At 48.9% G+C, this 16,246-nt stretch overlaps 1 protein-coding gene across 5 annotated transcripts in view; it reads left to right on the top strand.

Moving 5' to 3' along the window:
• LOC147723120 (rho GTPase-activating protein 28-like) overlaps positions 1-16,246 on the top strand; it is a 1,353,671-nt gene that overhangs the window by 786,354 nt on the left and 551,071 nt on the right. For 2 of the 5 annotated variants that reach the window (XM_086965469.1, XM_086965468.1), the window contains exon 1: positions 2,678-2,953. The exons of the other annotated variants lie outside the window; for them this stretch is intronic. In XM_086965469.1, the coding sequence (XP_086821595.1) occupies positions 2,823-2,953 (131 nt within the window). In that variant the 5' untranslated portion in view covers positions 2,678-2,822. Of the gene's footprint in view, positions 1-2,677; positions 2,954-16,246 lie in introns of those variants that run through there. 5 annotated transcript variants of the gene reach the window in all.

The raw sequence follows: 16,246 nt of genomic DNA, 5'->3' as shown, positions 1-16,246 counted from the left end.
GAGGCTCTGAATGCCGTAGCAATGTGGGGCGCAGGGGAATCGGAAATGGCCTTCAGGAGACAGCCAGGTGTAAGTTCAGGGCGGCACACTTGTTGTATTAAGCGTATCTGAAACACCAGTGCCCGTTTATATAGCCCACAGTGGAGGATGGCGCCTTCGCGCTTGGGCCCTAATGGATAGAGACGGCAGCAATGGTGGCGTCCCTTCAGCCGATAGCCAATTGTACATATGCGGCAGTGGATGGCAGCGTGAGCCTATCCTAAGGAGTTGCACAGGAGTACGCCGTCATCGGCGCCAGCGCGGGGGTCCAGACATCACCGGGCACTCACCGCCACCTCACCCTCGCTCCCGGCGTCCTCCGTCACAGGTTCACCCAACACGGACGGGGCGTCCGCTTCGTGAGTCCCGGTCGGCGGCAAAGGTGTAAAAACACCGCAGACAGTGTCTCCGATCCAAATACAGAAGCGCGGTTCAGATCTACCGCCGCCTCTGTTCAAAAAGGAATCTGCCTCGGGGTTTTAAGTCATTCATACTCTCCGGGGGGCACCGCCGCAGGGCTTCCGAGTGGCGTGGATCTCGGTTCGGCACAGCCGCACACTTCAGTCCCCGGCTTTTGCCTCAAGGTTAGGCCGCTTCACAATGTTCGTCAGCTTCAGCACTTCCTGGCTGCGGAGGGACGCCGGATTTTCACCAGCCAGTGGCGCACGGCAGCGGACCTTAATTCCAGCCTCCGGGGGTCATAAAATTACCGGATGGGCACTCGGATCAATTGAAGGGCCGTGTTAACCACGGAGCCTTCTAACTAAACAGCCATCTTGGTCGGCTGCTAGCCACGCCCCCCAAAGTGCACATTTTTAAAAGCACATCAAGAGACAGACTTACGAAATAAAATTTTCAGCTAAACTCATGTAGTACTTACTTTTTTTTTGTCATTTTCAGTGTCCATGTTACACGTTCTAATAGCAACACAAGTGTCCGGTGGCGTAGCAATGATGCCATGGGCCTTGATGCTAGAAACGAAAATGGGTAGCTCTTCCCCAGCAGTGTGGCAAATTACAGCCATAGTTATGACTGCAATAGTCGCTGACACGTCGAGGTAATGATAAGAACACCAAAATATGTCATACATTTTCACATTTATCCATACTTTAAACACGAGGTTGGCGAGCCATTAAAAGCTCGAGCCAAGCTCAGGCCTGGCTCAGGGGCGGCCTTGGCATGTGCAAGCTGTGCACCTGCACAGGGCTACCAACCCCCAGGGGCCACCACGCCAATATATATCCTTAATATTATAATCCTCTGAGGATGGATACATATATGCGTGGCAGTTCCACTTCCAAACACCCTGACCCCCCCCCCCCCCCCCCCCCTTTACTGGCCTCCGTGCTCCGCCCCGCCAGAACCCCCTCTTCCGGGGCCCCCTACCTACGCTCCTGCCCAGGGCCACCATGAGCCTAGAGCCGCCCCTGCCTGGCTCTGTCTCAGCTCGAGGTGCTGTTCAATCCTCGAGCCCACAACAAGCCGAGATTTCATGTGGCTTCTGTCTGCCACCGTTCATCCACCCAGGATGTGGCATTTCATCCAGAGTTGTCAACTGTGGAACTGAAGATCCAGGTTTGAGTCCCAACATCGGCTCAATATTCTGTGATTCTGGCCAAATCATTGTATCTCCCTGTGCCCAGAAACAATGCGTGTGCCCTTATAAGGTAACTAGAATGTGGGCTTGTTTAATGTAAGGTGTGCTCGTGTAAAAGGCATCAAATTACCTTCAGTTCACGCTAAAAAGAAACTGAAGAAAAACACACAGGTAAAACAAAGCCTTAATGTAAGTTAAGACAAATAGATACCAATTTACTGGCTGGCTTATAGAAAGCAAAGCGAGAGAACCTGGATAAAATGCGGCTTCCCTGCTTTAATTGTGTGTTCTTAGGCAAATATACAAATATTTTATTTCACTAAAACTCCTTTATCTTCATGATAGGGTATGAAAGCATTTTCAAATATGTGAGTGCAGATTGCCAGTTGTACAAACGCCTGTTGCATTTGATTAATTAATAGAGCATAATGCTCCCGTATAATAAACTGGGCCGCATACACAGTTTAAATTACAAGTGTCTTGCATCTTAGTTCCCTAGAGGTTCATGTTTAGAAAACGATCGCTTTTAATAAGTACTTCTCAGTACAGAGGCGTATTAATGTCAAAGTTGTGACACTGTTAAAGAAATATTGTCTTTAAAATTTTTATTTTACATCATCTTTGTTTAATATTTACATAGCGAACATTTTCAGGGCTCAGCACGTTACCTTGGCTCGGCTCTGGCTCGACTCTCCCTGCTAATTGGTTGGCTCGTCCACCTCTGCATTGAACCTGAATAGATTACGTATTGAGGTGCTTGGTAGCCCATCTCTCTCAGAGCAAGCACTGTCAGCAACATGCTTAATCGGAGCCCTCTCCTAAGCGATCCACTGTTAGCATCTATGTTTTTGGGCGGTAGCTTATGCAGATATCACTGGATCTGTGGGCGTGGTTACAGTGGCCCCGCCTATGCTTAGTTATGAGAAGCGGGAAAGAAAGGGGCTGGGCCCTACCCTTTCACGCCCAGGGCCTCGCCATATTTGCATAGATTCACAAGGCCCCGCCCCTTCAAACATAGCGGGCATGGGGAGCCTGGCAGAGGGCGCTGGAGCAGGGGGCGGTGCATCCTTGACAGGGGCAGGAGTGAGCCCCGGCGCTCTCCGTCCACAGCAGCACAGAGTGGGCTTCAAGTTAGCCACCGGGGCTACAGGAATCAAGGCTACGGGCAAGCTCCCCAGCTTTTATCATGGAAATAAAGGATTCGGGCAGCGTGGTGCTGACCGCCTACCACTCGTACACCCCTCCGAGGACACCCCTCCTGCAGCAGGGCTTTGACAGCCCGGAAAGCCTCCGGAGCAGGCAGTCCCCGACCATCCGGTAAGCCCTGGCTTCTGGGGTAATTCATTAACCCAGCTTTGTTCTGACAGTGCTCATGGGCAGATTTCAAAGCGCTGCCCACATTCCTGAAACAGCAACACGAGGTCATTTCTGGTTTTAGAATACCACCCGCTCCAGTCTCAAGTTTATCGCCGTTATGTCTGACATACTAATACTGTAATTTAAAACAACGTAACCTCAAGTAAAATGTGCTATGGCTTTTATTAGGCTACATTAATATTTTAGACATGTTTGGAATGAATAAAAAGGGTGCACCTTTTATTCAAAGACTTCACTGAAAGAAGCAACGCTCTGGAATTGCTGGAGGTGTGCACGTGTGCAAGGTATTGCGCAAAAGTTCAAACACTATCGTGAAATGAATAAATGTTGTTCAGCCTTCACTCTGACCGTTATCTCTCACGTCCTCTCACATTGCCCAGAGTGTTCCGATCTGTCTCCTCGGATATCTCGGCTCCAACTGGCGTGCTTACAAGATCACCCTTTAGTTTGAGACGCGGAACTCTGCTTTGTCTATTACCAGTTGTCCTGTGTTCTAGGAATAGTTTACTGGTTGGTGGCATGTGTATGTAGCGTGGGGCATCATATTTTCCCGTTACACTAGAAAAAATGTCGTCCTCTTTTTCTGTCGGTTTGTCGTACTCTCATCCCCAATGGTACAGAATTCTGAAGAAAAACAATCAAAGCGCACCTCAATATTTTTCTTTGTTCATGGCTAAGATGCTGTAAGCCGACCCTTCGTTTTTTTTGAGTGGATGCGGGGGTGTTGCGGGGAGGGAGAGGGGGCGGTGCGATGACGCGCTGTTAAATCTTTACCATGTGTTGGGATGTTTCCCTCTGACACTCTCATGCCATGTGCATAATTGCTTTAGCACATTTCTGCTGCCTGTTGGGCATGGTTTAGTTTCCAAAACATGTGGATAAAGTAAAGTGCCGGTTTGATTATTGTTCTCTTTATTGTATGTCATCATTGTAATGTTCTTACTCCCCCCCCACAGGATACACAGGAACTGGTGATGGTTGTTACTTTCTTTTTATTAGAATGCAATTTGTTATCTGGAGCTAAAGGGCGCCGAGCGTCTAAAGCGGAGCGCTCCGGTCGCCAACTCCCGTTTCTGCCGTTCGCGCCTTCTCGGCTTTTGCCCCCTGCGCATGCGCCGCCTTTCCGCTCTAGCCGACGGCGTCCCGCGTCATCGCGTGTACGTCCGTCGACTAGAGCGCACACCACATATCTCCCCCCTTTTACAAAAACAAAGTTATAACATTTCTCCCCTCAGGTGAGTGTCCTCCATCCGTGAACAGTGTCTATGTGGGGCACCGGGGAGACGGCACCAAGCTAGTGTCCATCCATCACAAAGTCATTATAGCGAGAGGGCGCTACAACCGCCCTTCCGCTGCGGGTGTGTCTTACCGGCATGTTCTCTCTCAACACAGTCTCTTCTTGGGACATCCCCACTTCTCTCACTTCTGTTCTCAGCTCTGCATTCGCTTGCATTCCTCCTCCGTCGGTCGGCCTGGCTCCTGGTACAACCATTTCATTGACTTCGCCAGCATCTTCGCCTTGGTTGTCTATGACGTGATCGGAACAGGGTGTGACCTCCGTGTGATCCATGTCTCTTCCGACTCCTTCGGTTTTAGGCCAGACTAGTATTTTATTCACTCTGGCCATGCGCTCTTGTGACCAGACCTTGCCATCACTGAGGAGGGCCGCTCTGCCCCTCACTTCCTTAACTTGTAGCGGCTGGCTGAATTTGCTTTCGCCCTTCTTTTGTAGAGTGGGAAGTTTGATCCTAACCCATTCCCCTTCTTCCAGCGCTGTTTCTTTCGTGCTGCGTCTTTTGTCATAGTGCGCGGCATAGATCCTCTGAGCTTTCTCTAGATTGTGCTGCACCACCGCTGGGGACCACTTGCTGGTGATGGTCTTCTCCCTCCATGCTACGTTGTCCCTGGTGAAGGGATGCCGTCCTCTCAGCACTTGGAACGGACTATACCCCACCACAGAGGGGGTTATCCGATAGGCCCATAGCATGTTCATTACTTCCAACTCCCAGTCCTTTCCTTGCGATATGGCTGCTTGGATGGAGCCCATGAGCACCCTGTTAAACCTTTCAACCTGGCCGTTGCAAGATGGGTGATACACTGCAGTGTGTTTCCCTACGATACCATTTCTCTTCATGTATCTCCCCCACTTGTCCGACACAAACTGCGGTCCATTATCGCTGAGGATGGTTTTGGGTATTCCCTCTCTGAGGAACACCGAGGTTAGGAACTTCAAAATCGTATCCGTGTCCATTGACTCTTGTATGTCCACTTCTGGCCACTTGGAATACTTGTCTATGAGTACGCAGATGTACTTGTCCACCCCTTGATTGTCCAGAACGGGCCCCAAAATGTCAATGGCCACATCCTCCCATGGGCCTTGCGGGGTGTCAAATCTCCCCAGTGCCGGTCGGAGTGGGCGGAGCACCTTGTCCGCTCCTTGGCATTGTCCACACTCCCGCACTTGTCTCTCGATATGGGCATCCATACCTGGCCACCAATACATCTGTTTGACCAACGCCTTGGTTTTCACTATACCCAGATGTCCTTCATGAAGCATCTTCAGTAGTCTGGGTATCATTGTCACTGGTGGGACCACTTTTTCTCCTCTGTACAGGAATATCCCCGAGTCACTTAGGGACAATTCTTCTCTTATCTCAAAAAAACGTCGGACACCTTCCGTTAGCTTCTTCTTGTCCGGCCACCCCAACGTGAGATGTTTCCTCACTTCCATCTTCTCTTCATCGAGCTCGTAAGCCGCCTGCCATTCCTGCGCACTGATCGATGTTTCGTGATCTTCCATACTGGCCACCATCTCCTCCGTGTCCGGGGCCTCTCCGGGCGCCTCCTCCATGGCTGATGCCCTGCTTAGGTAGTCAGCTACCTTGTTCTGTGTGCCAGGTAGATATTCCACATCATACGTATAATCGAGCAGCTTCAGAGTCATTTTCGCTATTCTCGGGGTGGCCGTGTCATGGCCCGATGACGTCAACACTTTGATGAGTGGCTTGTGGTCCGTTTGTAGTCTGAATCTCGTGCCCCACACGAACTGACGGAATTTGTTCAACGCCCACGTGACCGCCAGCATCTCTTTTTCGATTACGCTGTACCTTTGTTCCGTCGGGGATAGCGCCCGGGACGCGAAGCTGATGGTTTCCCTGTTACCATCCTCCCTTTCCTGCGCTAGTACTGCCCCCAAGCCCTTGTCGCTGGCATCGGTTGTCACGATAGTCTTGCCCATGGGGACGTACCCCTGCAAAGGGATGGCATGGCTGATGCAGGCCTTAATGGACTCGAATTCGGACTGGGCCTCCCTGTCCCATTCAAATTTTGTATTGTGCCTGATTAGTTCTCTCATCCTATGCGTTCTTGTGGCAAAATGGCTGACGAACTTGCTATAATATTCGGCCATTCCGAGGAATGACCGCACCTCCTCTTTGGTTGTTGGGGCCTTGGCATCTTTTATCGCCTTCACGTTTTGCTCCTTCGGTGATATGCCATGCGTGCCTATTTCGTGCCCTAGGTAGGTCACTGAACGAGACCCGATCCTGCACTTGCTCCACTCCGCCGTCATTCCTTTGCTCTGCAGCACTCCTAGCACTTGATGTAGTTTCTTGTCGTGCTCACCTTTGTTAGAGCCCATCACCAGGATGTCGTCTTGGAAGTATTGCACTCCCGATATGTCTTTAAACAACCTGTGCATTAGCTTCTGGAATACGGCCGCAGCGGATGCCAGGCCAAAGGGCATTCTCTTGAATTGGAAACACCCGAAGGGCGTTATGAATGCTGTGTACTTCCTGCTCGACGGGTGCAATTCTATTTGGTAGTATGCAGACGTCAGGTCTATGGTGGAAAAATAGTTGATGCCTTTGGTTCTTGCTAGCATCTCCTCTATCCTGGGGAGCGGGAACCTTTCCACAATGAGGTTTTTGTTGAGCTCCCTCAGGTCCACGCAGAGTCTGACCTTTCCGTTGGGCTTTTTAACTACTACCAAGGGCGATAGCCATTCCGCACTGTCCACTGGCTCAATGATATTTAGCTCTTCCAACTTCCGTAGTTCCTGGCGCACGGCCTCACTCGTGGATATTGGTATATTCCGCACCTTATGCACTACTGGTACTGCACCTTCCTTAAGAACCATCTTATGCACGAACTTGTCGAGTTTGCCTACGGTGCTCTCGAAAACCTTGGGGTAAGCAGCCTTCCAGTCTTCCTCCCTCGAGAGGGGCCATTCGTCCGTTAGCAGGATTTGTTCTTTCCCTCCGGGATTTAGTATGATGCCGAGATCACCTGCGTCTCTCCATCCGAGTACCGATGGACCCTTCTCTGCTACGTACAGGGTGCACGTGGCCACCCGTCCTCTAAATTCGAACTCCAAGTCCCTGCACCCCACCAGTGGGATGGAATTCTCGGTATACGAGATGGGTCTAATGTCCGGCGGCCACAGGTCAGGTCCTATGACTGGCACAAAGTCCTCTTCCCATATTGACCTTTGAACAATGGTCCAGGGGGACCCTGAATCCACGGCTACATGTACCTTAACGCCCCCGATGAGCATGTCGGTGCGGGGCTTATCCCTTCTCTTCCCGGATACATCTAAGACTTGATCTTCTATACACAGCACTAGGTCATCCTCCTCTGGTTCTTCTTCATCACTCACGTTGGCCGCAGCTGTGTCGATGCACTTAACCGTGGATTTCGACCCTTTCTTCCGACAGACTTTCTCGAAGTGACCATTCAACCCACAGAATGAGCACCTGGCGCGAAACGCGGGGCACCGCCTGTCCTGGGCCGTGTGCGCCGCACTGCCACATCTGTAACACGCGAATTTCGCCCCCTGGTTGGGACGAGGCATCTGCTTCCCCGGTCCTCTGGTGTCCTTCCTCTGGTCTCCGTAAGCCGTTTTGAGCTTGCTGGATTGTGGTGCCTCGTCGATCTTGTTGATCATTTGTCTCGGCCCACTTTCCCTTTTTGCCGCGTCTGCTCCTCTCTTCGACATTTCCGCCTTTTTAACCATCGCCACTACTTCCTTCAGGGTTGTCTCATTCATCGCCCATAGCTTGTCTTGGACTGCCCTGCTGGTGGTGTGCATCACAATTTGGTCCTTGATGTACTCGTCCTGCAGGTTCCCATACCTGCACGTGATCGCAAGCCGGCGGAGCGCTGCCACATAGTCGTCAATGGATTCTCCTGCCTCTTGTTTTCTCTGTTGGAAATTGTATCGGTCTATCGAGACGCAGACTGCTGGGCGGTAGTGGCTGTCTAGGTCGTCCAACGCATTCACAAAGACATCCGCCTCCGCTGCACCCCTGTCTTTGGGCACCAGGTTCTTAAACACTCTTACCCCTTCTGGGCCTAAGTTGTGGAGCAACAGTCTCTTCTTCCTTTCGGGTTTGTATTCTCCTTCACTCTCATCTTCAAGGGCCTCAATGTAATTGAGAAAATATTCTTTCCAGTCTTCCCATTTTAGTTGGGGTTCACCTGGTCTGGTTAGAAACGGGACGGGTGCCATTAGGGCTGACGCCTGATTCGCCATTTTGGCCGCGCCTCTAGGTCCTCCTTCCTGGGCCCTTTGGGTAGGTTCACCGGACGCTCCTGCGTTCTCTGCCGTGTCACCTTGGCCCCTGGGACTACCTGGGGTATTGTCCCTTGCAGTGGGCGCTGTTTGAGCTGCCTTCCCCCCCTCCTCTAGCTTGGGTGTGTCTCCTTTGGCTGCCAGGTTGATGCCTGGGGGCTCCTGGGGTCTTGGGTGGCACTGACCTGCCTTGGGAGGGTGGTGGTCTGCTCCTCGCTGTGTCGCTGCGCTGCTGCCACGCCCTTGCTCCTCCTTGTGGGTTCTGTGTTCTCGCTGGGGGGTTTATCTGTTCTCTTCTCGGTACACTGCACCTTGTGGTGTCCAGGTCCCAGCCTCGTCGCCACTGTAATGTTCTTACTCCCCCCCCACAGGATACACAGGAACTGGTGATGGTTGTTACTTTCTTTTTATTAGAATGCAATTTGTTATCTGGAGCTAAAGGGCGCCGAGCGTCTAAAGCGGAGCGCTCCGGTCGCCAACTCCCGTTTCTGCCGTTCGCGCCTTCTCGGCTTTTGCCCCCTGCGCATGCGCCGCCTTTCCGCTCTAGCCGACGGCGTCCCGCGTCATCGCGTGTACGTCCGTCGACTAGAGCGCACACCACAATCATTGTTGGTTATTGCTTGGCCCAATCGAACACGAATTTAATGTGGTTCAGCCAAAGATAAAATCGTTGTTAAACTTAGAAGGGGAAGGGGGGGGGGGGGGGGGATTTTGCTCGCACAGCTTTTGCTTTCCTTACAACCTGCATCTGTTGCTGTGGTTGGTCGCTTTCGCTCCTGTAAAAATGACATGTACCGTATTTTTGAGCGAGGAGCGTTGGGTGAGTGGGGAGTGATGCTGGAATCACGCGGATGTCGGCGTGGGCATAGCTGTGTGTCAGAGGCATTTGGGGTGGTGGACAGAGGCAGCTCAGCGATGAGTGTGCCGGCGGGTTGAACTCTGGCACGGTGAGAGGGGGCTGGAGAGAGGAAGAGGGGAGGCAGGGCACGTGCTCACTGTAAATATTATCCGCTGCAGCATTTCTGGTGTTTATGCGGGCCTTCCTGTTTTCCTGCATGTATGCTTCTTGTACTGTGCTGACAATAATAACAGTTGGCCTTTACTGACGGAGGGAAGGTGGGGAGCGGCTTGGGGTCGTTTCAACAGCCTCCCTCCCTCTAGCTTGCTGAAATGGCCTTCGAAGCAGTGCTTCTTCATTGTCCACAGTAGTACACATCAAATCAAATCAGGTGTTTGTAAAGCGCAACTACTCACCCGAAAGGGTCTCAAGGCGCTGGGGGATATGTGGGGGTGGGGCAGGGTTCGCAGGTTCCAGTCCATCAAGGAGGGGGTCTGTCGAAGTGCCAGGTTTTGAGGTTTCTTGCGAAGATGGGGAGCCTTATCTGCCTGAGGTGGAGCGGAAGATCGTTCCAGGCTCTGGCAGCGCGGAGGGAGAAGGAGCAGCCTCACGATCTGGTCATTCTGGTGCGGGGGACCATGGCGTAGGAGTGCTGGGCTGATCGTAGGGTCCTTTGGGGTGCGTGGAATTTGAGTCAGCTGTTCTGGTACACTGGTCCGGTGTCGCGGAGGGCCTTGTGAGCGTGGTATAGCATCTTGAAGGTGACTCTAGCTTCGATGGGAAGCCAGTGGAGTGTGCGCAGGTGCTAGGAGATGTGCAGTGTTTTGGCATGTGGAGGACCAGTCTTGCGGCGGCGTTTTGGATGCTCTGTCATTATCATAATGTCAATGCCTGGTTTCTCACCTAGTCCAATTTCTCCACTTTTCTGAGCGCTCTTTATTTTGCAAGATGAGAATCTTGGAGCACAATGGGCGTAGAAACCACACATCCAAGCTCACACAGTTTGGTTGAAGGAGAATCCAAGACTACATGGCCAGTCTCCCCGGTCTGTTGCTGGCAGGATAACATATACTGGACATTCTTCTCCTCTGATGAAAAATGGCAATCAGAATCAAGGTGTAAGGCTTCAGAGAAGCAGAGTGAAGAAATACCCCACAGAATGGATGAGCCTGTGGAATCCGAATGTGGCCAGTGGGCCTCTGCTGGTTCTTAAAAACTACTGAGGCAACAGCAAATAAAAACCCTCTTTAGGTCTGGAAAGGCTAGCCTGCTGTGATGGATTAAGGAGCACAAAAGTGATAATCTCAATAAAGCAACACATTAAGGTGAGACCACTTAACCTTAGTCTCAACCAAGTCTATCCATGTCACATGTATGTGGTGTACAGACTACACAGTCTGCGGCTTTACAGTTCTGCTCGTGCCTTGACAATACCCTTGCTCCTTGTGTGGTACATGATGTACTGTTTCTGGCTCCACTGCTCTTGCTGGACGTATATCTTCCCACACCTTGTGTATTTTTTCTCACAAAACCTCATGAAAATCCATGAAAATTTAGGAAAATTACACTTTCATAATGAAATTTAGGCCTAGATTTAAAAATCTGTCACACATCACAGCTCAGTACCCAAAGGTGTTGCAATGCACTACACTGTATTGCGTGAGAGGGAGACAGAAGGACAGCATCCTATCTACAGAGGTATGGCACTATCCTGCTCTCTCTCCCCAGTGCTGACGCAGAATCATGCTGCCGTGTGCCACACACACACCTTTGCACCATAGAACAAAGGTGTGTGTGTGTGTGAGTTTAGCATAGGTTTGTACTGGAAGCGTACCCTTCCAGTACAAAATACCATGCTTAGTTTAGCCTTGGAACTTTTTCTTGTATGTGTGCTATACACAGGAGCACACATGTAGTGTGAAAAGTTAGGAGGAATAAAAGCATTTCTCCTTTTTAACGCCTGCTTTAAAATGGCATTAATTTTGGGCACAAAACCCTGTTTACTATTGTTAATAGATAGAGTTGTGTGCAAAATCCCATGGGTGTTTGCCCAGGAGAGCTCATGTACCACCCATGGAACACTTCTTTGATGGTGAGTGATAGATAGCAGGACTTTGAGCTGATTTGCCTCACTTGTTCTTACAAACCAATGCAAATACCAATTTGCATTGGTTAGTAAATCACAAAGAGGATTTTGCATCAGGTTTGCTTTCCAAAAGTAAATCAAACCCAACTCAAAACCTTTGTAATCTGGACCTTAGTTTGCCTATACCTGATGACACTTTTTTAAACAATCACAGACCTTGCCTAAAAAAGTCTGGAGAGGTACTGGAAGGAGGCATGCTCGATCAAAAAGATCTCTTAGCAAACCATACTCTGGTGAGCCGTCTCCCGCTTGTATCTTGGAAAACCTTTTTTATGTTATGACTGCACTTGCTTAAAAAAGTTATGCAAAATTGCATGATGCATCATTTTGAGAGATATTGTGTGAATTTCATGAACGGTAACTAGCTGGAACTGCAAAGAATTTCACAGGCCCAATTAACATTTCTCCATATTTCAGTGGGTACCTTTGTGGAACATGTGTGTTCTTTCTTTCCAGTGAACTTATTTCTCTTTTATTATGTGAATATTTATGATATTCCAATTTGGTGGCTTGTCACAGTGTTATATCCTTGCTGGTTTTGTAGAATCCAGAAACATTGCTCAGTATACTCAGATTCCTTGAAGAGTGTCAGGGTTGTGCGATGGTACAACGCAGGTAAACACATTGTATGCCTTTACCACGCATTTTTTACTACGCATGTTTTTATCACGAACATGCTTTTACAGTGCATGCCATTGCCACGCATTGTTTTTATATATAAAAACAATGTATTTGTGGGGCGAGAACCCCCACGCCCCCCAAATTACCTGAACTGCATGGTAAAGGCATGCGTTGTAAAGGCATGCACGTGGTAATAATATGTGTGCTAAAAAATTTGTGGAAAAGGCACAACGAGGTAAAACCTTGTTGTAAAGGCTGTTTCCCAGTGTCAGCAGTGTTGTTGTGTGTTTTAACACATTATTGCCATTTTTACTTTGACTTACAAAATATTGTATCTAGAATGTTTAATACTACTATATCATCAAGTGAATATATAAACATATGTATAGATTTACTGTTCTTGACCAGGGAGTTTCGGCGGAGGCCCGCAAATGGTAGGAAAAAATCTGATAGAATGGGCGCCAATACCTTCAATAGATCAAATGGTATGAGTCGAATTGACTACATCCTGATAGACTAGAGGCTCTGGCGTAGTGTTATTGATATGGTTGTGGGTGCAACCACAGACAGTGACCATAACCCCCTCTGTTTGAGCCTGGCGTCCCTATGGGACGGTACGCAGGACGTGACTACAATCCAGCCAGTAACGAGGGAGGTATACCCATCTAACGATAAGCAACGACTTAAGTGGCACAAGATTATTCTCCATGAAGACAAACTTCAAAATATACATCAGGATTTGTTAGCTTGTATGGCAGAGCAATTGGCTTTATTTGAGGAGCTAGGAGGGATGGCGGAAATTTCAGACACCAACTCCTGTGTTTTGGAGCAGTTGGGTTCCTATTTCATTGCACCTGTACACAAGAATAACAACAATACTAATAGGGAACGGAAAACTTGGTTTAATCAAGTATGCAGAAGCTCCAGCATCCAACTTTCTATGGCCATAAAATCAAAGATCCTGGATGTGTAAGAACTTCCAGAATTGCTATAAGTCAGCCCTCCTGAAAGCCAAAAGAGAGGAGGACGAGACTAGATGGCAGCTCATTAAGGAAGCTTGTGACTCCCAAGGACCCAAAAAGTTCTAATCTCTGGTCACGTGGGGTGACCAATCGGGCTCCACGTAAATCATATTTCGGTCTCTGATTGGCATGAGCATTTCAAAGTCCTTTATTCAGACTCTGGCATGCCTGATCTTTTGGCAGACTCCCCAAAATCTTTCCTGATTGCCGACAGGGACTTATTTACTCTAGATATAATTGTGGCTTCATTTGGATCAATTGCTCAAGCAAAACTCCCAGGCCCTGATGGCATTCCAGGGGACTTATTTTCACATGATAGTACCAGCTGGTCACGTTATATCCTACTACTTTCTAATGCCAAAACAGGAGATGCCTCTATTCCAGGTTCCTGGAAGGGGGCAGAAGTGATTTCCCTATTCAAGAAAGACGACAGGGATCAACCGTGTAATTATAGGCACAATAGCCTAATTGGTACAATTCAAAAAGTGTTTTGTCATACACTTTTGCTTAAGAACCAGGCTTGGATTAAAGACAATGGAATTTTAACACCTTACCAAGCGGGGTTTAGAGCAAACACGAGGACAATAGATCAGGTGTTTCGTCTTCTTCTGTTATACTGGAAAACTGTGGTTATTGGGCAGGGTAGCTTATATGTTGCTTTTATTGATCTAAAAACAGCATTTGATCTTGTCCCAAGAAATAATCTGTGGCAAGTATTAAAAGTCATGGGTCTGTCAAGTGAAATTTTTAGCTTTGGTCATTCGCCTTCATGAGGCTAGCTTTGCCAGATTTCGGTGGGGCACTCAATCTATGTCAGCAGGGGAGGATGCCAAGGGTGCATATTGTCACCTACAATTTTTTCCCTTTACATGAATAGTGTTGTCCAGTATTTATCTCAGGTTCCAGTGGATGCACCCTCCCTAGGAGGTTAAAAAGTAGGGACACTACTATTTGCAGATGACACTTTGTTGTTGTCTCAAACGCCGGGTGGGGGACAGGGCTCCAGCTGCACCTCTATTGATTTAAAGATTTTGTGACAAGCGAGGCTTAGAGATAAATACGTCTAAAACTAAATTCATGGTATTGAATTCTCATAAGTGTTTCAGGGGTAGGCCTACCCTTGGTGGGCTACTGCTCCAGAGGTTTAGCACTTTCAATTATCTAGGCATAAAACCCAGTGTAATTAAGATGACCCTGAAACACAAACAGATAGTAGGGGCCTTGGGGAAAGAACATCGTACCTCAACTAGTACCGGTTGCTGCTGCTTTGTAAATCTATGATCTAAAAGCAGTAAGCTCTGGCCTCTATGGATGGGAATGGTGGGGATTTGACAGAATGGACAAACTCACCAGATCGGAGAATACATTCCTAAGGAGTGTGGTGATGTTGTCCCAAAGTACCCCACTCCATCCCTTTAAAATTGAACATTGTTATTTTGGATGAGAATTATGTCCACTCCCAAATTGTTCTCATATGCCAATGCTGTTGCGGAAGTCAGCCGGCTCGACAAATCTAATAAAATCAGCTGGCTGGGCAAGGTGAGGAGACTTGTAACTGAAATTGGGTTACAATGAACTTGGGAAAATAATGACCTTTCTTTGTTCCCCCCAAAATGCCAAGCAAAAACACGATACAGGGATTCAGTAGCCCATGCTAAGCTAAACAGCATGTCTTTGGGGAAGCTAATATCAGAATTTATGGACCATAAACAGGACAGCTCTTTGGAGCATCGCTTAGAAAGGATACAAGTGCCAAACAATAGGAAACTATACATTCAGTTTAGGTTTGGTACTCTCCCCCTGAATGATTTCACAGGCAGATGGCACAGTAACTCCCTGACATTTCAGGAAGGCTTTGGCTGTGAAGCTTCCATTGAAACTATTGCCCATGTAATGTTTGTCTGCCCGGTGTATGCACTTCCTATAACAAATTGACTAAGAACTATTTGTAAATAGTTGGAAACTCGCAACCATACAGAAGCCCTGCAAATTTTAACATCTGATGCTAGACTTCTGTCTGCCTTTGCAGTTACCAAATTATTTGGACATAGGTGGGGCATTAGGAAAAAAAGCCAAAAAAGGCAGGAAAATGGTAATTTTAGTATATGGTTTTAACTCTATCATTTATCGTTTTTATGGTCTAGTGTTTACTCACCATTTGAATAAGCTCTAAATATGCATGGCCTTTGCCCTGTCGTTTTATGTCGGCATCGCAGTTTTAAAATCGCCAAAATATTACGTTGTTACTAACTTGACTTCAAAGTTGACAGGCTCTTACCTGCTTTTCTTTTCAGGGGCACGGCGGCCGGCTGAGGGCTGATCGCTGGGGCGGGCTCTCGGCAGCCGCGGGCGCCATTTTGGGTTGAGTTGAGTGCCGATCGGGATCTGGGCACACCCCCCTAGTCCCTCCTCTATTTAGGAGTAAGTTCCTCTTCCTCCCAGTGATTGCGACGCTGCCCGGTGGCAGTGGGCTAGCGCGCAGTAGCTGAGGAGCAGTGTTGTGTTTGGCTGAGTTTTTTAACCTCCCCCCTGCTGATTGCGAGCTGTGGGGGCTCCCTTGGAATCGCAGTTTTAAAATCGCCAAAATATTACGCTGTTACTAACTTGACTTCAAAGTTGACAGGCTCTTACCTGCTTTTCTTTTCAGGGGCACGGCGGCCGGCTGAGGGCTGATCGCTGGGGCGGGCTCTCGGCAGCCGCGGGCGCCATTTTGGGTCGGGTTGAGTGCCGATCAGGATCTGGGCACACCCCCCTAGTCCCTCCTCTATTTAGGAGTGAGTTCCTCTTCCTCCCAGTGATTGCGACGCTGCCCGGTGGCAGTGGGCTAGCGCGCAGTAGCTGAGGAGCAGTGTTGTGCTTGGCTGAGTTTTTTAACCTCCCCCCTGCTGATTGCGAGCTGTGGGGGCTCCCTTGGAATCGCAGTTTTAAAATCGCCAAAATATTACACTGTTACTAACTTGACTTCAAAGTTGACAGGCTCTTACCTGCTTTTCTTTTCAGGGGCACGGCGGCCGGCTGAGGGCTGATCGCTGGG

This window comes from Lissotriton vulgaris, chromosome 4_1, assembly GCF_964263255.1.
Source record: "Lissotriton vulgaris chromosome 4_1, aLisVul1.2, whole genome shotgun sequence".
Lineage (NCBI taxonomy): Eukaryota > Metazoa > Chordata > Amphibia > Caudata > Salamandridae > Lissotriton > Lissotriton vulgaris.
Note: the sequence above shows the minus strand (reverse complement) of the source record. Positions and strands in the feature narration are given on the sequence as shown.